The 21,098-nt window shown below is 40.1% G+C and overlaps 1 protein-coding gene across 5 annotated transcripts in view; it reads left to right on the top strand.

The window, feature by feature from the left end:
- Fmo4 (flavin containing dimethylaniline monoxygenase 4) overlaps nucleotides 1-18,792 on the top strand; it is a 31,510-nt gene extending 12,718 nt beyond the window's left edge. Inside the window, exons 2-10 of one of the 5 annotated variants that reach the window (XR_003846301.1) lie at nucleotides 1,655-1,794; nucleotides 3,833-4,021; nucleotides 4,671-4,833; nucleotides 8,961-9,103; nucleotides 11,005-11,204; nucleotides 13,193-13,545; nucleotides 14,812-14,877; nucleotides 16,902-16,971; nucleotides 18,090-18,139. Coding sequence is in view for 4 of the 5 variants with exons in the window: in XM_008848521.3 (XP_008846743.1) it covers nucleotides 1,663-1,794; nucleotides 3,833-4,021; nucleotides 4,671-4,833; nucleotides 8,961-9,103; nucleotides 11,005-11,204; nucleotides 13,193-13,545; nucleotides 16,902-16,971; nucleotides 18,090-18,549 (1,710 nt within the window). In the remaining variant the exon portion in view is untranslated. Of the gene's footprint in view, nucleotides 1-1,654; nucleotides 1,795-3,832; nucleotides 4,022-4,670; nucleotides 4,834-8,960; nucleotides 9,104-11,004; nucleotides 11,205-13,192; nucleotides 13,546-14,811; nucleotides 14,878-16,901; nucleotides 16,972-18,089 lie in introns of those variants that run through there. The other 4 variants (XM_008848521.3, XM_029553752.1, XM_029553753.1 and 1 more) reach the window with 4 other exon arrangements.
- Nucleotides 18,793-21,098: the final 2,306 nt, after the last annotated feature.

Genomic DNA, 21,098 nt, shown 5'->3' with positions numbered 1-21,098 from the left:
TGAGGATAGGAGTGCAGGCTAGGAGAGTTAGCCGGTGGTGCAGGCCCAGGGAAGCAGAGAGAGGTGAGGGCGGGGCCAGGACCAGAAGTGGTGCTCCTGGGGCCCAAGAAAGGCACTAAGTTGGTCTGGGTGAGAAGGATCAGGAAGCAGTATTGGTTCCCCAGGTGTCTGGGGCCCCAAGACTAGGAATGGCGCAGGTCCCAAACTGGGAGTAGCGAACAGCGGGGGAGATGGAAGGGTGAATGTGTTTTGGGGAGTCAAGGCGGGGAGGCCTGCGCTATAGACTTATCCCAAGAGGCCTGAGGATAGGAGTCAAGTGGGCAATTTTTAAAATAAAAAAAAAATACCATGCGTCAAAGAATAAATGAAAACTGGTCCAATCTGGTTAGAACCACCAGGCCGGAGGTAATAGCGGGGGAGATGGAAGGGTGAATGTGGCTTGGGGAGTCAAGGCGGGGAGGCCTGCGCTATAGACTTATCCCAAGAGGCCTGAGGATAGGAGTCAAGTGGGCAATTTTTAAAATAAAAAAAAAATACCATGCGTCAAAGAATATATGAAAACCTGTCCAATCTGGTTAGTAACACCAAGTCTCAGGTTAATATTTTCCCCTATCAAACATGAAGTTCAGAGAATGAGGCAGTGTGTAGTGAATTATATAAATACACTGCAGGAAAGCAACTAGACAATTTAGCAACATGTCAAAAATCCTTATTATTTTATGTATTTTTTTCAATTATACTCTTTAGAACATATTCTAAGGAAATAAACACATGTATTTACCAAGAGTTTAGCTGGTAGAATGGTCATCAAAGCATAATAAACATTAATAACCAAATAATCAAATCCTCACTTGGAAACCTGAGTTAAATAAATCATAGCACATTTACCAAGCAAGAAGAAAAGAAAATTGGTTCTCAGTCACAATACATATTTCAGTATCTTTCATTCCCCTTGACTTCATCCTGAACTCCAGAATATTCCATATACCTTTTCTTGAGGATTCTATTCTCTACTACAGTCAGTCTTGTCTCTGTATGAGCTAAAGAACCCCAAATCCTCAATGTACATAACATCTTTGTTGTATGACAGTATCTGGTCATAGCCAATTATTCTCCAGGATTACAGGTACATTGAGTAAAAACCAACACTTCAATTGACTGCAATTTCTAAGATTCAGAGAGGCAAGATGATAGTAAAAGGTCCCTTCAATACTGAGAGGTTCTAGGATCCCAACAAGATTAAGGTACTGGCTACACTCCATAATAAAAACAATAATAACAGCTGGGTTCAATTGAGCAATTACTATTAACAAGTATATTTCTAAACCCTTCCAATGCATTATCAGTCATTTAACCTTCACAAAAGAATCTTTAGTGAATATTATTATCATCATTATCATCATCATCCCCCTTCTACTGAAGATAAAAGCAAGGCACATAGATGAATAACAGCTAGTCCAAGGTTACACAACTGGTAGGAGGTATAGCCAGTACTTATAGTTTGCTTCCAGAGCCTGCATTTTAAATCAAAATGATTCAATTTCCATTCAAAGATTAAATAAGATTATTTCTAACATTATATAAGTTGAGTCTTATTTCAAGAACTCTGTTTCAACATTTCCATACAAAGCTTTGCTTGACCTTCTTCAAACAGAGTATACCATGGCCAAGAAGATTGCGGTGATTGGAGCTGGTGTGAGTGGCCTGTCCTCCATCAAGTGCTGCTTGGATGAGAACCTGGAGCCCACCTGTTTTGAGAGAAGTAGTGACTTTGGGGGACTCTGGAAGTATGCGGTACATGATTCACATCTTCCTACCTCCAGAGATTGAAATTGGCCTTGCACTTCTGCTCACTCATGGCAGCTTTAACCTGCCTTGACAATCAAAGAAGGAAGTAGTTCACTGCATCAACCCAAACATGTATATGGGGCAGTAGTAAACACTCTGCCTGATGTAGTCTGAGGAGTGAGGCCCCTTAAGAATAGGCAGAGCATTGTCCAGGACACAGAACAGAGAAGGGGGAAAAGAGTGAAATCTGATAAGATAAACATAGTTTGAAATTTTGTGATCATTTCTGGACCTGGACATTCTAAAAACATCAAGTGTCTGGTTAGCTGGACAACCTTGGAGAATAAGGAGCAGACAACAAACTTGGTAAAGATGCAGGTGGAGTGAAGAAATGGAGACAACTCCCAGGCGTGGTTCAGGTCTTATGGAAGAGAGCTGGCAAGAAGGAGGGAAGCAGGTGTGGTGGGAAGTGGAGTAGCTTTCTCATTATCAGAGCAGGAAGGACTCAGGAACTGACCAGTCCTTTCAGAGAAGTAGAATATGCAGTCTGGGGCACTATGTTCAGGGCCTAGCCAGTTGTCTGCAACTTGAGCATCAGAAAATGAGTCTAAAAATGGGTAAATAGCATCTGCCTCAGGCTAAGATTGGTCCTGGCTGCAAAGTAGTAAGGTATTTTATGAGATTAAGGGGTGTCCCAGCGGAGGAGCACAAGAATGCTTTAAAGGTGGAATCCAGGCAGGCACAACTACTAAACATACTCAGAAGAGAAGATCAGTGTTCATTCCACTGGTATGAATGTGGGAAGGAGAGGGGAGACTACCATTATCCAGTATACTATAAGCCTCATCAAGCTACCAAATGTCAAAGTGGAAGAAAAAGGAAAATCTTGGGGCCGGTTTGTGTAGCTTCTGCTATTTGACTCTACAGCTTGTTTGTGAACTTTATCTTATTCAAAAATAATAGAGATTAATTTGAGAAAAATATTGAGTTAACCAAAAGGAAAAATACTGATTAAACATAGTAACAGTACTCACAGGCAAATGATATTAAATTTCAAGGTAGTTTTTCCAATCATCTATATGTTGGGTTTTTTTTTCCTCCAAGAAGATACAAGTAGTATTTATTTTCATTCATTCAACATATATTTATTATGTCCCTCTGCCGGGACACAATGGTACATAAAATAGACAGGAACCCTACCCTCAGTATAGTCTAGAAGGGAACAGAAACAGCAAAGAGATCATTACAATGCAGTGTGAGCAGCTTTATTGCAGAGATCCACAGTGCTATACTCCCAGAGCAGCTGCCCGCTGCAGACTATTATGTGCTAGAAGACTTCAAAGGGAAGGTGAAGGGAAGGAAGATATAGGGAGAAATGCAGATTAGCTTCAGTCACAGGAAGGTCCTTGATGCCTTTAATACAAATATTTTTGTTTTGCTTTTGAGTGATAGATATCAAGAGATCAGAGAACATGTTGGGAAATGCAGGAGAAAACAGAGGTGACCTACATAGGCTGAGATAGAAGGGAGAGAGAAAGGGCAATTGATAGGGTTGTTTTCTTCTTAAAAATTAGTATTGGGTATTTTTAATGCTGATGGGAAGGAGCCAATAAGAAAATATACATGAGGTACATGAGAAAAACTATCAAGGGGTTCCCTGAAGAAAGGCAAAGAGGAAACTGTCCAGAATGTGAGTGGAGAGAGTAGCTATGACAGGTAAAGAAAAAACGGCCAGCGAAGACTGACTCTCATTCATGGACTCATTCAAGGGCAATGTTAGTGCTATTATCGGCTTCCTTGTGATAGGGCAAAGATACTGCATTTAATTATTCCAGTCCCACTAAGGATATCTTATCATGACAGCACAGATATCCAATGCTTGGTTTCCTAGAACTCTTTAAAATTTTAATTAGAACACTAACTGCTCTGAACTCCTTTTACCTGGACATTCATAAGCTACCAAGATCTCTGTTCTGGGTATGCATAAACCACCAAGATCTACCTGTTCCTTCTTTCCCTCACACTAAATACACCTCCACAACAGGAAACTTCCAATGATGGGATGACCAGGGTCTACAGGTCACTAGTGACAAATGTCTGCAAGGAGATGTCATGTTACAGTGACTTCCCATTTCAAGAAGACTACCCCAATTACATGAGCCATGAGAAATTCTGGAACTATCTCCGAGAATTTGCAGAGCACTTTGACCTCCTGAAATATATTCGGTTTAAGGTAAGATAGTTTGGGTTGTGGAAAGTCCATGATTGGAGGCTGGCCTCTTCAGCAGTCTAGGGTAAATAAGATGAGGCAGCACATGTTTTCTTGATTTTTATCTTGGTGTGTATTAGGTAAATAATGGCCTCCTCCATGCTCCTCCTGATTCTTCCTCTAGTGTCAAACTCTCATTTAGGACAAAACTTATAATTTTTTCCTGAGAAGAAAGTAAGAATAATTTTGTTTATGAAACCCATCAGGAAGAAACAACTATAACTCTCAATCATAAAAACAATAATGGAGGAAAGTTCAATTTCCTGTCTTTTCCCAGTACATCAGGAATTTTATCTCATTTCCCTCCCTCCAGGAAAAACTGCTTTATCCTTCCAGTGAAAGAATTTGGCTGTCTTAAGTCCTTGTTCACATATAACCACCTTTGAGAGTGTGCATGTTACTTAACTTCTCTGGGAACAAGATAACTGATACTTATAGACTTCGTACCATAGGAGTTAGTCCATTTAAAATAACAGAGCTGGGCTGGAAGGATAGCGCAGCCATTAAAGGTTAAGGCTAACAACCAAAACATTTAAATAACAGACACTGGTGCTGTGCCAGTCACTGTGTGAGGTTCAAAGGTTTTGACAGAGTGTATGTCTTTTGCTAATAGACTACCGTGTGCAGCGTAACTCAACGTCCAGACTTCTCTGAAACTGGTCAATGGGATGTTGTCACTGAGACAAATGGCAAGCAGGACAGAGCTGTGTTCGATGCTGTCATGGTTTGTACAGGGCATTTCCTGAGTCCCAATTTACCTTTGGAGTCCTTCCCTGGTGAGTCAATTCTACCTGGGACCATTACTACTCTTTTGGGTTCTTCTAGAAGAAGAAAAGTGAATTGAAAAACTGTAATTGAAATTACTTCATCGTACTTATAGACAATGTTATATTCGCTTGAAAATAATGTGTTCAGGATTATTTTGAATGACACAAAATACTATTTGTGTGCAGTTTTATTATTTTTATTATTATAAATAGCTATGGTTGAAGCCTTATCCTGCATGTCTACTTCAAGTTCAGTGATCAAATAAGACTCAAACTATCTGATCTGTCATTTTTAAAAAGCTTTAATTTGGCAGGGCATGGTGGTGCACGCCTTTAAACCCAGCACTTGGGAGGCAGAGGCAGGCAGATCTTTGTGAGTTTGAGGCCAACCTGGTCTACATAGTAAGTTCCAGGACAGTCAGAGGCTACATAGGAGACCCTGTCTCAAAAAGACAAAAAAAAATCTTTAATTTGGGGAGTTGAGTTACAGGTCATATGAATCAGGAATGACCTATAATTCAAAAACTTGAGGGAAGTGAGTGTACATGGAAGCTTAACAGGTTCTTTGTAAAGAATGCAAACCAGAAATCATGCATACACATTAATAAATCCAGTGTTTAAAATAGTCTATTGCCCCTCTCAGATCAGAGCATTTCACAATACCATTTTGGAATCAGTTCAGTTTATTTTATCAATACATTTATGATACGCAAATTTCTACCTTTGAAGTCATAACATTCAGAAAGCTGAGATCTATTCAAATTCAAGTGTGGAAAATAAAATTAGTAAAGTGAGGGACTGCTAATCTGTAGAGCTAATCTTCTGTCAGTTCTTAGTGACCCTGAAAGCATGAGTAAGTAAAGTTTTGTGGTTTTGTTTTTCATATGTGTGTGTTATACGCTCATGTGTGTAGGGGCACAAAGGCATGAGGTATCTTAACCTTTCGCCTTCCACCTTACTCCCTTGAGACAGGGTCTCTCACTGAACCTGGAACTAAACTGGTGGCCAGCAAGCCCCAGAAGCTTCCTGTCTCCACCCCTAACAGTACTGGGGCTCCAGTCATGCACCAGGTGGTGCCTGACTTTTCCATGGGTGCTGAGATCCAAACTCAAGTCCTCAATCTTTCAGAGCAAGCTCTTACCCAGTGAGCCATCTCTCCAGCCACTTGAATTTTCCTTTCAAGGAAAACCATGAAATATAAAATCTTATAAAAAGCAATCACAATTAAATAGAATATTATATTTAAAATGTGTTTAGGACTCAGGTGAGAATTCAATCCATAATTTCTCAAGAAGAAATATTATAAAAAGTGTCTGAGCTTCACTGTTGTTCCTGTCCTTTACCTCTTCCAGTCACATTTCTATGAGAAAAATGGCTTACACGTGCCATGCCGCTTATCTGTTGGAGTCTCGTTGACATGTTGTACAAAGCCCTTTTAAGCAGGCATTAGATGGCCCCTCTCCCACATGACCATCATCTGGTCCACATAAAAGATGCATCATACCCTGTCAATAGTGGACTGAGCACTCACTGAAAGCACATCCACCATCCCTGCAGTCAGTTCCAAACAGCCATTAAAGCATGGATCAGACACCAGCTCCCGTAGACCCTCTGAGCCAAGGTCTTAGCATCGCTGACACCTGGTTAAATGTCTATAGACAGGAAAATAAACCACAGCACTTTCCAAGTTCATCCAATTTCCACCTCCTGGCTGCTTCAGTTTCAGACCCTCAAAGAGGATGTAAAGCTAAGGATCAGAAAACTGACCCCCGTATGTATTTTTTTCAAATTCTGCATAGTTGGCTTGAGCACTTGGAGGGCCGTAACTGCTGCTTGGTTTCCATTTGGGGGAACTCAGCAGAAAAAGAATATGATTAAAAATTTTTGCTTATATTTTGTTCTATATTATGGACAGTCAATGTTCCTAAGTGGAACTGAATCAGTGACTATTAGGAAAATGATAAAATCTAGGAGGAAGCTTGATCTTTGTGCATTAAAAGTTCCAAAGCACGTACAACTGTCTAGTCCTCTAAACTACTGAGCTTCACCACCTGACTCTTTGTGCTTCATCCCACCTGTCTGTGGGGCTGACAGTCACTGTCCTTGTCACCAGCATTTCCTGTCACTCTGAGAGTTACCACTGGGGATACCTACACTATAAAAGCCCTACCTCACTGTTACTAGCAAGGCAATGGTTCATGTCTTTCATATCTTCAGGGATACCCAACTAAGTAGAAAGGAAAAATACTTGACAACTCTTCTTATATAAATATCATAATTGCCATGCTTCCTTTCCAAACTGAATGCCTGATTGCTCTGTTAGGATTTCCAGTAATACACTGAATAAGAGTGATGGACATGGGCATCTTTGCCTTGTCTCTGATTGCAGTAGGACGCTTTCAACTTTTCCCCATTCATTATGATGTTAGCCATGGGCTTATTTTAATATGACTGCTTTTATATTCATGTATGTTCCTTCTAAATTTTTTCATTGTTATTTTTATATTGGGGGGGTGTATGTGTGACACAGCACATATGAAGTCAGAGAGCAGCTTGCAGGAGTTGGTTCTCTCCTTCCATCATGTGTGTTCCGGGAACTGAACTCTGATTGTCAACCTTGGTGGAAGCACTCTTACCTGCAGAGTCATCTCACTGGCCTCAGAGTCATCTCACTGGCCTCGACATCATGAAAAGATGTCAAATTTTAATCAAAAGCCTATCATACATCTATTTAGATGTGGCAATTTTATTGCTTTCAATTGTAGCTATGTATTATTGTAGTTATTTTTAATTATTTTGGTTGTTAGCTTTCATGATTTATGCATTATATTTATAATAAATACTTTAAATTTATCTGTATTATTGCTCTTACCAGTGAATTTCACAGCTTTTCATTTTTCCTTTTACTCCATTGTAATCTCTTCTGTTTGTAAAACTTCTATTAGCATTTCTTGTAGGCTAGATAAAGTGATAAAGTCTCCACTTCTACTTCTCTGGAAAGACTTTTCTTTATTCCTTCATTTCAAAGGGATGGCTTTTCTGGTTTACTATTACAAAATCACATTATATAGTAACGCTCTACTGAGTAAAACACCATGCAGCTGCACCTGGTTTGCTGCTGTTGTTTTGGTTTGGTTTGGTTTTCTGGCTTATTCAGTATCTAAGAGAAAATGTTAAGCACATATTTAGATGTAAGAGTATAGCAACCAATAGATTATAGTTGGACATAGTACAGTACATGGGAATATCATAACACAGGACTAGAAATATTCTGTCTTGCCTAGGATATTTAAGAATGATACATGGAATGTTTCTCATTGTCTGCAATGACTCTGATTCCCCAAAGTACTTACATTAAAAAGGAACACTCCTGCCAGGTGTGATGGTGCACACCTTTAATGCCAGAACTCAGGAGGCAGAGGCAGGAGGGTCTCTGTGAGTTCAAGGCCAGCCTCTCTATGTATTGAGTTCTAGGCCAGCCATGACTAAACAGTGAGACCATGTCTCAAAAAATAAAATAAAAATAAAGGGAACACTCTTATGGAATTATCTTTTCTTTTACATTTTTGTGGGTATATAAGTGTGTGTGTGCACACCGTAACACACATGTGGAAGTCAGAGGATAAATTGCAAAAGTCAGTTCCCTCTTTCCACCATGTGGCTTCTAGGGATTGAACTCAGGTCATCAAGTTTGGCAGCAAGCACCTTTACTCATGAGCCATCTCTATAGCCCTGATCAGTTCTTTGTTTTCGGTTTTAAGTTTTGTTTTGGTTTGGTTTTTTGAGACAGGGTCTCTATGTGGTCCCAGCTGGCCTGGAACTCCCTATGTAGACTATCCCAGGGCTGGCATCAATCACAGAGATCCACCTATCTCTGCCTCCCGAGTGCTGGGATTAAAGGTGTGCGCTACTACACCTGGCTTATGATCAGTATTTTTAACAAGGCAGGTTGTAGGAGATCTGCACTTGGGCTCACTGCATTCCCAGAGAGAAGCACCTTATGCTCCTCCTTCCTGCCACTAATGGCAGAAGCAAAGTGCTGTCAAATTTCTGGGACTTCCCTATTGCTGCATACTGGGGAATTATTGCTTTAGATATTTCAGACCCTTTCTTTTCCTTTCTTTTCCCTCCTTCAGGAATCCATAAGTTTCAAGGTCAGATCCTACACAGCCAAGAGTACAGGATTCCAGACCCCTTTCAAGACAAGCGCGTCCTAGTGGTTGGTCTTGGGAACACTGGTGGAGACATAGCAGTGGAGCTCAGTCAAAGGGCAGCTCAGGTACACCATTTCTGAATCAACGTCCCCACCCCTGTCAGCATGGGTGACTGGAGAGAAGTAGTCAAGGCTACAAAACACACTGGCCAATTGCTAAATTGTGTTGGCATGGGGTAAGTGGTTAAAAAAAAAAAAAAAAGCCCCAAAGCCACTCTTGGTCTGTTCTTTTAGAAGACTCACATTACAGAACTGAGCAATCTCTAAAAGGAGTCCAGAGAAACTGTGTGGATGGGAAACCTCCAGGCATTTATAGAAGTGATCTTTTCAGGAAAAAGACCAATTAGGCAAATCATTCCACAGAGGGCTGATCTCTATTTCATATTCTTTGTCTTCCTTCCTTCTTTCCCACCTCTCCCTCCCTGTGTCCCTACCTGCACTCCTTCCTCCCCTCCTTTTCCCCCTTCCTCTCCTTCCACCTCTCTCTTATTTTTCTCTTTTGAGATAGGGTCTCACTGTGTAGCCTTATCAGGCCTCAAACTCTTGCCTCAGACTTCCAAATTCTGGGATAATAGACATGTATAACCACACCCAGTCATCTTTCTTTTACATACACCTGTGAAATTCTGTCAAAACCCCACATAAGAGCACATAGATATCCCCCGTAATGGTGCATGCCTTTAATCCCAGCACACAGCTATAGGCAGGTGGATCTCTATGAGATCAAGACAAGCCTGGTCTATGTAATGAGTTCCAGGTAACTGGGTTTACAGGGAGACCCTCTCTCAAAAATCAAAAACAGGGGCTGGAGAGATGGCTCAGCAGTTAAGAGCACTGCCTGCTCTTCCAGAGGACCCGGGTTTGATTCCCAGCACCCACATGGTGGCTACAAACTGTACTTAACTCCAGTTCCAGGGGAATCTGCAGCACTCTTCTGACCTCTGTGGCATTGCACAACATGGGTGCACTCACATACATGCAGGCAATACACTCATACACATAAAATAAAAATAATAAATAAAATATTTATTTTAAAAAATCAAAAAACAATAAAAGCAAAAACAGAATCTAAAGGTGAGATTGTTTCCAAATGTCTTCAACTCTTCTTTTAGAAATCAGATTTCTTCTGTTTTAAGATAAAAGCAATCCTCAATTTGTTGAGTATACACGATGTTTTTTTATATTTTGTTTATTATTTTTATGTGTATGAGTGTATTGCCTGCATGTGTGTAAGTGCACCTGTGTCATGCAATGCCTTTGGAGGTCAGAAGAAGGCATTGGAGTCCCCTAGAACTGGAATTATGTATGGATGGATGGTTGTTAGCTGTCATTTTGGTGCTGGGAATTGAACCTGGGTCCTCTGCAAGAGCAGGCAATGCTCTTAACTGCTGAGCCATCTCTCCAGACCCATACATGATGATTTTTAAAAATTCCAAACAACTCAAAAATTAGAGACTTGTTACACTTGCATAAATTATATCAAAATTATGAGATCTCAGAAAAATAGATTTGCACTGAGTTTGGCTAAAATTTCTTTTCTACACTTTCTTTAATTTCTACATTATTTATATATTTAAAAAATAATATTGCTAGAGCTGGACCTGGGGAGATAAATGGGCCTGGGTTCAGTCTTAGGAATGGCACCTGAGGTTGACCTCTGACCTCCACATGCACCTGCACACACATTCAGTGCACATTTGCACACGTATGTGCACTCACACACAAAATTGCCAGACAACATATTATACCTACAAATATTATAATCCTATTCTTACAATTCTATAAACATAATGAAGATACTTAACATATATAAATGAAGTGATGTGTTTTTAGAATAATCATACCAACAGAAACATCATCACATATAGATCTATATTAGAAACCCAGAATATTATTATAATTTGAAACATATCAAAAATACTACAAAGTGGCAGACCTGTATTTACCCTTCTTGCTTTGCTTTTCAGGTAGTTCTCAGCACTAGAACTGGCACTTGGGTTATCAGCCGCTCCTCAAGTGGGGGCTACCCATTTAATATGATGAATACAAGAAGATGGTATAATTTGATTGCACGAGTTCTGCCTTCGCGTTTCCTAAGCTGGAATCAAGAGAGGCAGATGAATAAGATATTGAACCATGAGAATTATGGATTAACTATTACAAAAGGGTACTTAATTTTTCATTTTGTGAGAATTTTCTGTTTATCTTATTTTTTACTAAGATGTATAAATTTCACGTGTCAATGGAGTTCCATACATGCATACAGCAGCCACTGTTCAAATACAACCTCCTTTTTCCACCCTTTTTCTGTCCCATATCCTTCCCATCTCTCTTTATTAGTCACTATTCTGATTTCAGCTTCCACATAAGAGAAAGAATATGTAGCACTTGTCTTTCTGTGTTACTATCTCATTCAACATATCTTTCAAGTCCACTAATTTTCTATATATGAAAAGATTTCACTCTTGTCTGTGGCTGAAAATACTCCATTGTATGGTGTGTGTGTGTGTGTGTGTGTGTGTGTGTGTATCACATTTTGCATTCATTTGTTGGTGAGCACTTTAGCTGATTCTATACTTTAGCTACTGTGAATAATGCCACAATAAAAATGAACACATAAGTATCTCTTTTGCATACAGCTTTCATTTCCTTTGGATATTTTCCCAGAAGTGGGAAAGATGGACCATATGGTAGATAAGATACTACTCAGTCTTTTGAAGCACCTCTATGATATTTCCCAACAATAGTCATTCCAACTGCAGTGAGGTGGCATGTTACTGTAGTTTTGATTTGAATTTCTTATGGGAAACGTTTAAACCAACATTTCTCATTCTATGTTATTCAGAACTCAGCATGTTCAATATAGCATTATCCTAGTTTATTGTCCTGTAAACTTATTTCCCAAAGACTGCTCAAGTTCCACAGCAGTTCTTGAAATAGGCATAGTCTCTGTCTAGCAACATAAGTAGTAAATTCATAAGGCTAGAATACAGTGAAGGATGGTAACTTTGATTTCCAGTTTGAAAGGAAATTTCAGTGGGCTTTGAGGCATCTTGAAACTGCTACCATCCAGAAAGCAGATGCTCAGCCTTCATTTCCTGTAATAGTGAATGTCTATTCTGACTGTGATCAGGGGTATGAAATCATGAAGAGAATTCCTGAAATGATGCATTCTAATATACCACCGTATATTAGCAAGAAAAAGAAAAGCTTTGAACCGCGTGCAGTGTCACACAGTGATTTAGTATATGCCTGACCCAAACATTCTTTAGCAACATATGTTTCAAATTACAAGAAAAAACAAGTCACAGAGGATGATCCACCTGTCAATTTTATATAGACTCTATGTTTGATATAATTGGGCAATGATGCTCACAATGAAAACAGCTATTCATGAAAATAGCCTCACAATTTTTATTTTTAGACAAATACTTTCTTATTGATTTCCTCTTGGCCTAAGATTATTTCTGGAAGCCTATGACAATTAAATTGATCAACAAATGACTTGTTGTATAGTCTGACATTACACTTTAATCATTGTTGGGCTAGGGGTATAGCTCAGTGGTAAACCACTTGCCTAGCATTTGTGAGGCCCTTGGCTCAATCGCCAAATCAGAAAAGAAAAAGAAGGAAGGGAAGAAAAGAAGAAAGCATTGCTCCAGAAGTGAATTCCAATGGAAAAAGATTTGTAAATCAAGGCCTAGTGAGATGGCTCAGGGGTAAAAGCACTTGCTGCCAAGCCTAACAACCTGAGTTCAGTCCCCAAAATCCATGTGATGGAAGGAAAGAACCTATTTCTGCCTGTTTTCTCTGACCTCCACACATGCACACAATGGTACTCAGGAATGTGCACACACACACACACACACACACACACGCACGCATGCACGCACACACAATAAAGGGATAAATGTAATAAAAAGGAGAGAGAGTTGTAAGTCAAATCAACAAAGAGTAATAATTTTCCACATGCTTCTGAGAAAGCAAGGAAATAAAGCATGTCATAAACAGTAAATCAGGTAACAACTGAGTTAGACACTGGTCAATCCACTTCCTTGGTGTGGCAGATAATTTTCTTCAAGTGGCTGAAGAAATCATTTGCTAAAGTCTTTGGGAGATATAACTACAATGAATTTTTTCCCCTCTGTGTCAAAGGACAAAAAAGAAATTTATTGTGAATGACGAGCTCCCATTCTGCATCCTCTGTGGGAAAGTGGCTGTGAAAACCAGCGTGAAGGATTTTACAGAGACCTCTGTTATCTTTGAAGATGGGACAGTAGAAACCAACATTGACGTCGTGATCTTCGCTACAGGATACAGATTTTCTTTTCCCTTTTTGGAAGAACCCCTCAAAAGCCTTTGTACAAACAAGGTCATCCTATACAAGCAAGTTTTTCCCCCAAACCTAGAGAGAACAACATTAGCCATCATTGGCCTTATTGGCCTTACTGGGTCCATCTTAGCAGGCACAGAGCTCCAAGCACGATGGGCCACAAGGGTATTCAAAGGTATGTTTACTCTGTTTAAACATAAACACAATTAATTGAATCTTAAAATTAGTGCCCTGCCATTTAAGTAAAATCAAACGAATGTGAATTAAAGTGATATAAAGTATTAGAAGCAACTAAATGCACAATTCACCATATGTGTGCCATTGTATAAGAGGTGTGTATATGTCACTGTGTCTGACTGGGGGTGGGGAGCAAGCTATGCTGACTCTGTGGACAGGATTAATTTAGCAAAAAGAATTAATCAAATTTTTCAGATTAACTGAATTTATTGGAAACAAAGTTTCTATTCTGCTTGAGTCCAGTCTTTCCATTTGTTATTAAAAGTAGAATTTATATAGCTTCTAAGGATAGAACATTGAGATAATACATTGAGAGAGAGAGAGAGAGAGAGAGAGAGAGAGAGAGAGAGAGAGACCTGAAGAGAGTGAGCAACTATCAGCTATGGTGGGGCAGAGACATCGCTCCAGACTGCAGCCTACAGGCTGAGGCATTTCGTTCAGTCTTGGGAACTCCGCTCAATCAAAGCCAAATCCTTGGCTTCATCACAGGAAAGAATTTCAGGACAAGCAAGTGGGAAGCAGACCTGTAGTTAAGGCACACCTGGGTTTCTCAAAAAAAAAAAAAAAAATGTCTTACAGTAACCATACATAGTGTTTGGGTGACTTCTGAAGTTACGTCTTAAGGATTGCAAATGAACTTAATTGAGAGCACAGTGTGGGTTCTATGCATTGGACAGGATTGAGACTGATAGGGTAAAACTCTAGTCATAAGAGTCTCAGGAGAAGTTAAAATGTTTTAACTGTAAACAAAGGTTTAAGTCTTGTCCTTGATCTTCCCAGAAAATACCTGGGAAAGGAGTAAGGTGACACTTAAAGGTCATATAGGATTAGATTTTAAGCATAGTTCACTACTATTTTAACATTCTTTTCTATACAAAAGGAATATTGTCTATGTGGGTAACCACAGAAAATATTAATTGTGCTAGAATTCTTGATTCTTAGTAAAAGACTTCAATCATATTCCATCTCAATAATTTTCCCTGTCTCTTTATCCTGCCTCATAACTGTTAAATTCTTATACAAATATATCAGACCCAGGATATTACTTGCTGTCAGTTACCACCTCAGGATGCGGAGGGTTCTAGAGCTGAAGCTCAGGGGATCAGTCTCAACTTTGAAGCTCATTAACTTTGTGAGGATCTCTTAAGATCTCAGCTCCTTCATCTATATAATAACATTGAGTTTAACAAACTTTTTTCTCCAGGACTTTTTTTAAATGTCTTCAAAGCAATTAGGAGAGTACCAGATGCACAGTGAAAGCCAGTGTGTGGTAACTATTGTTCTTCCTATTGGCATTCCCACCAATTAGATTAGTAAGCCTTTTAAAGAATCGCAGGTATGTTATTTTAAAATATAAACAGGATCCTCATTTGGACCAAACAAGTGTCCTTAATAAATAAAAACAGTCACAAGTAATCTATAAGAAGCATATAAGAATACAATACTAAGCAATACTGATTTGTATTCCTCTGTATAAATAAAAGAGATATGAAGCTAATTTTAAAAACTGTGTTCTCCTAAGTTGGCAAATGTGTATGCTATTCAGGTTTATTTGCTTGATATTTATGTGGGCTTTTTAAAAGCATGTTTGTTTGTAGTATTAGAATTTGAACACAAAGCCTTACATATGCCAGGTAAACTACCACTGAGCTACAGCTTCAGCCTTCTTTTTTTATTATTTTCAGACAGGCTTTCACTAAATTTTCTGGGCTGAACTTGCACTTGCAATGCACCTGCCTCAGCTACCTGAGCAACTGGGATTGCTAGCCCTCATCACTACACCTAGATGCAAATATGCTATTTGATTAGAGGGAAGGGAGGAGACAAGCTGAGAAGATCCTTGAGTTTCAGGAAAAGAATTCTTAACCCTTCATTAAATTATCACAAATGTGTATTTCTTTAAATCTAATTAAAGTGCTTTCATAGCACTATCCAATTATATTAAAACCACAGAAGAGTTTTAAATATCTAGGGTTTTTTATGTATAATGAGCTATAAAATACTTATTAGAATGATCTGACAAGAGAGAGTATGATTAGCTCACACCACATAAGTAACTGCATGTTCACAAAACAGTTTTCAAGAGTCCCTGAGACTTGCTAACTTTGACAAGATGAGAAAACCCTGGCAGAAAGTATAGCACAGAGCTGGGTTAGGTCTGTCTCTGAGAATAGTGCACCCATACCTTAGGGTTGCCATTGGTTCCTGTCATGAACAGGAATGGCTGGAATGGGATGGGGAATAGGGCGGACTAGCAAGGTCCTAAGTAGCTTGGGGCAAGTAAGGGGAACTGAGGGGAGAGGTTCACATTATAAAGAGGGTGGAAGTGGGTAAGTTCCAGAAAACCAGGTGACAGAATGGGATTTTAGACTCTGAGCAACTACAAAGAAAGGCTAGAGTCCACATTGCTAGGTTTAGAACGGGTTTAGAATTAAGATGAGCAAGAGCAGAGGTCAAGTTGAGACTCTCCTGCTGGGAGACTAGGAAGGAGCTGGTCCTCCCAATTCAAGCAGAGAGCACTTCTGCCAAGTCCCTCCCACAGGGCACTGTCCCCAAACTGTAACAAAACTGCAGGTGTGTCAAAGCAGAAATATAAATCCTAGCCATTCTTAAGTGTTTCCATTTAAGCAACCAATGGCTTTAACACATATACACATACAGAAGTATCATATGGGTGTATTATACAATGCAATATAAATTATGCTGGGAGGGAGAAGGGAGAGAGAGGAGAGAAAGAGGGAAAGAGGAAGAGAGCAGAGGAGAGGAGAGGAGAGGAGAGGAGAGGAGGGGAGAGGAGAGAAGAAGGGCGAAAGGCATGCAAGGGGCCATGGTGTGGGGGAGGGAGGGAAATAAGGAGAGGGATGATGGTAGGAGTTGGGTGATATTTGGGTGATGGTGGGGATAATGGGGGTACTGTGACTAGGGAGGGAGGAAGGAGGGATGCCAGATAGGAGGAAAAAATAGTAGAGATGAATGAATCTAGGAGAGGAGAGGAGAGGAGAGGAGAGGAGAGGAGAGGAGAGACAGAGACAGCGAACATGAAAGTCTATAAGGAGGAACCAGGCAGCTGCTAGAACAAATGCTGATGTTTGGTGTGGGCGGCTGCACAGCACATCTGTCCGAATCAGACACCAAAATTACCTCCAGGAAGTTCCCTATGCACTCCCATTCTACTCTAAGGGTTGGTGTTCAGATGTTTCAAGGCTTAAGCAGTGGAAGGCCAGAAATGAGAGGAAGAAAAACTTAAAGAAAAGCTAGGTGTGACTTCAGTGTTGCTCCTGATCTTCCTTATAGGGCTCTGTACCATACCTCCATCCCAGAAGTTAATGGCTGAAGCAACTAAAAAGGAGCAGCTCATTAAAAGGTATGAAATATATTTTGCTGTAGGGGAATAATTAGTAAGTCTGGTCACCTGCCTAGACACAGATGTCTATGGCCTGTGACTCTATCTTCTTGCCTCACCTTCATATTCATGGCCCAAGGAAATCCATTCTATCTTTGTTTATTTCCCACCTCGTGCAGGCTGTGACTTCTCTGTATTTGATGGCATCTCATCTTCCTCAGTCCTTAAACTTGATCAGCCCCCAAATTAGGTCTCACTTCTAGATGGCCTCATCCAGGCCTATGACTTTAAATACCATCAAATAATTGTGGCTCACAAATTTATTTCTAACCCAGATGTTTGCTCAAAGGTCCATACTCTAATTCCCTCCAGATAGCTGCACCTTAATATTTAATAGCTATCTCAAACTTAATATATAAATAGATATGTATAGACTTTTAAAAAGACATTTTAAACATTTTATTTGTGTGCATGAATATTTTGCATGCGTGTATGTAAGTGTACCAAGTGTGTGCAATGCCTGTGGAGGCCAGAAGAATGCATTAGATCCCCTGGAACTGGAGTTACAGATGGCTGTTAGCCACCATGTATGTGCTAGGAACCAAACCAAGGTCCTCTGCAAAAGCAGCCAGTGCTCTTAACCACTAAACCATCTCTCCAGCCCCATCTGAACTTTTTTGAAACATGTTTTTGTTATGTTACCCAGGTTGGCTTTCAACTCCTGGGCTTAAGTGATCTTCCTGTGTCAGCCTCCCATGGAGCTGGGACTACTCCTATCCCTCTTTATGTATGTGATGCTATTTGTATGTGTCCATATTTATAGTGCTTTCTGATCCTGTTCATTCATCAACAACAACTGCATTTGGACTGATCGGGCTTTATCCTCATATCAAACCAAGAGCTAAAAGCTTATTGCTTCCCTCTCTATTTCCTGTAACAAATTTTCCCTCACAAATACCCTTGGTCAAAAAAACTCCTCTTCCTATTCTTTTCCAACAGAGAAAAGCATCCACAAAACATAATTTGATTCTAAAATAGAAGTAACAAAATTGCTGGGTAAGGGGTAGATTTTATAACTTGAAAATGTGCAGAAAGGAATGATTAATAAAGTCATTTATCTTTTTTTTTTTTGGCCATAGGGGTGTGATTAAAGATACCAGTAAAGACAAACTCAACTTCATTTCCTACTTGGATGAGCTTGCTGCATGCATAGGCTCGAAGCCTAACATCCCATTTCTGTTCATCACAGATCCCAGGCTAGCTTGGGAAGTTTTCTTTGGACCATGTACCCCTTACCAATACCGCCTAGTGGGCCCTGGAAAATGGAGTGGAGCCAGAAATGCTATCCTGACCCAGTGGGACAGGACCATAAAACCGTTAAAAACAAGAATTGTTACTAATTCTCCTGAGCCTGCCTCCCTGTCACGCTACTTAAAAGCTTGGGGGCCACCTGTCCTGCTTGCCTCTCTTTTACTAATCTATAAATATTCTCTCTTTCTTAAATTGGTGCAATATAAACTACAAGGCAGAATTTCCCCTTACCTAAGGCTATGGCATGCCCCCAGAATTCATGAGTTGGCAAATTGGTCTGCAGTGTGACATGAGGCCTCCAGCCTCCTACGTGAATTGATGCTGCACTCAGCTGCTAGAGTAGTAAACATAAGAGCAGATTGTTCTAAAGGCTGCACCTTGTTTCAACACTTGCTTGTGTGTTTACTTGCCCATCTCCCCTCTACTATGTTATGACACAGTACAAACCTCTTAGTAGAAGCTGCCACTATGTCCTTAAACCTTCCAGCCTCTAGAACTGCAAACAAAATAAACCTGTTATTTTACCCATTCTGTGAATTTTGTTATGATCATGGGAAATGGTCTGTAATGCCTAATAAGTATTTGGAGAAGATTAATCTGATTGGCTACAAAGGTTGCATCAAGTCACGATAATTCTATCTTCGTATATTTTGCACGTGCCTCCTCTCCATTCCAGCATACCTTCCACGTGCAGGTCCAGTCATGTCCTACCAGAATTCCTGCATGCTCGTACTTCTTTCTAGTGCAGAGTCCCTGCTACCTAAACCATTGTTCTAGATAAACATATCATCATTATTTCTATCAAGGTGCTGGTAGAAGAAACAGTCAAATTAGCTACTCTGTGAAATATTATTTTATTTTTGCCATCACGTGCATGTGTATATGCATGATGGAAGGCACGTGTCACAGTGTGTGGTGGAGGTCAGAGGACAACTTTGTGGAGTAGGTTCTCTTCTACCTTTAGATGGACTCCAGAGATTGAACTCAGTTCACCAAGCTTTCAAGGCAAGCGCCTTTACCCACTGAACCATCTCACCAGTCTGTGAAACTTTAAGTTTTTTTTTTTTTAATTTGGGCAGTGTGTGCCAGGTGTGGTGGCACACACCTTTAATCCCAATACCCGGGAAGCAAAGAAAGGCAGGCAGATTTCTTCAAGCTTAAGATCAGCCTGGTCTGCAGAGCAGGTTCCAGGTCAGCTGGAGCTACAGGGAGACCCTGTCTCAAAAAAAGCAAACAAAAATTGGGGCAGTGGAGGGAAATTATAAAGAAATACCTCCCCCATCCCAAAGGCTGGTAACAATGAGATAATTCTACCATCCTGGGACTTAAAGAAGCAAAGGGAAGAATCAATTATTAAAAAGAAAAATATCTGTGCAGAAAGAGCCGCCTAGAAAGAACAATGACTTTCAGCTGAGTGATAAGGACAGCACATGACAATCCCAAAAGCGGAAAGCTGAGAGAATAAATTATCTTTCTCTGTTATCGATCCACTGCCAATGCTCCCCAGTGACTGACTTCAACTAAACCCCAGAGGACAGTTCAGCGCATTAACGAAATTCAACAGTGTCTTTCACTAGCCTGTTCTACACAGCCTTCTCTGAACTCCTGAGCAATTGAGCCTGGCTGTGGAATGACCACACCTTGTACTATTCTGGCATTGCTCCCTTCTTACTGTAGTGCTCTAGTTTCATCTAGTTGTAGTTGCTGTGCTAAAACCCTGATAAAAAGCGACTTGAAGAGAAAGGGTCTATTTCAGCTCACAGTTGCCAGTTACAGTCCATCATGGCAGAGACATCAAGACAGCAGGAACCTAAAGGAGCAGGCCATGTCCACAGGCTCAGACAGTAATGAATATGTGCATGGTTATTGCTCAGCCAGCTCTCTATACTCGTAAAATTCATGGCCCAGACCAGAGAATGGTGTCACCACCACATCCAGGTTAGGTCTTCCAACCTCAATTAACCCAACTGAGAAAAATCAGACTTGCACATAGGCCAACCTGATCTAGGCAGTTCCTCACTGAGACACTTTTCTGAAGTGATTCTAGATCATGTCAAGATGATGATCAAAACTAACCATCACATGTGGTATCGCTGGTCTTTTTATTTTATGTGTACGAATGTATTGCCTACATGCATGTGTCCTCTGTGTCATACAATGCCTGCAAAGATCAGTAAAGGACTTAAGATGCCCTGGAGTTATGTAAGGTTGTTAGCTGCCATGTGGATACTGGGAACTGAACCCGGGGTCCTCTGCAAGAGCAGTCAGTTCTCATAACCACTGAGCCATCTCTCTAGCCCCTCACTGGTCTTTTTAAATGTAATAAATGGTGAATCATATATATAAATACATATATATTTCATTTTAAGCATTTCTTAATAAAAGTATTTCTAAATAAATATTTGAGTATTTGACCACTAAACAGTGACTTCACTGGCTAACATTCCTTGTCTGTCTTCACCTACCCTCATTCTTCTGCCAACAAGATGCTTCATCTCAGATTAACTCAGCTTTGTAAACAAACAAGGATAGTCTACCAATAGTTAATCTTATTAGCAGAAAACAATCCACCTGACAAGTAGACGAACTGTAATCACACAGTGACTATGAAACAAGTGTACTGGTTAAGATGACTAACCAGTAGGAAACCAGACTGAGGAGAACAAAATAGAAAGAGACCTGAATTTCAACCCTACTCTGTTGTTAGCTTTGAAGCCTTGGCCTAGTTGCTTAGCCTCAGGGTCTCCATCTGGAAAATGGTGGTATTAACAGCAGCTACCTTAAGGTGAGCATTGTGTGGAAAACGCAAAGCATTTGATTAAATTAAATTAATAAAG

The sequence above is a fragment of the Nannospalax galili genome, unplaced genomic scaffold (genome assembly GCF_000622305.1).
Source record: "Nannospalax galili isolate Female #2095 unplaced genomic scaffold, S.galili_v1.0 scaffold624, whole genome shotgun sequence".
NCBI classification, from domain to species: domain Eukaryota; kingdom Metazoa; phylum Chordata; class Mammalia; order Rodentia; family Spalacidae; genus Nannospalax; species Nannospalax galili.
This window is presented reverse-complemented; position numbering and strand designations above follow the sequence as displayed.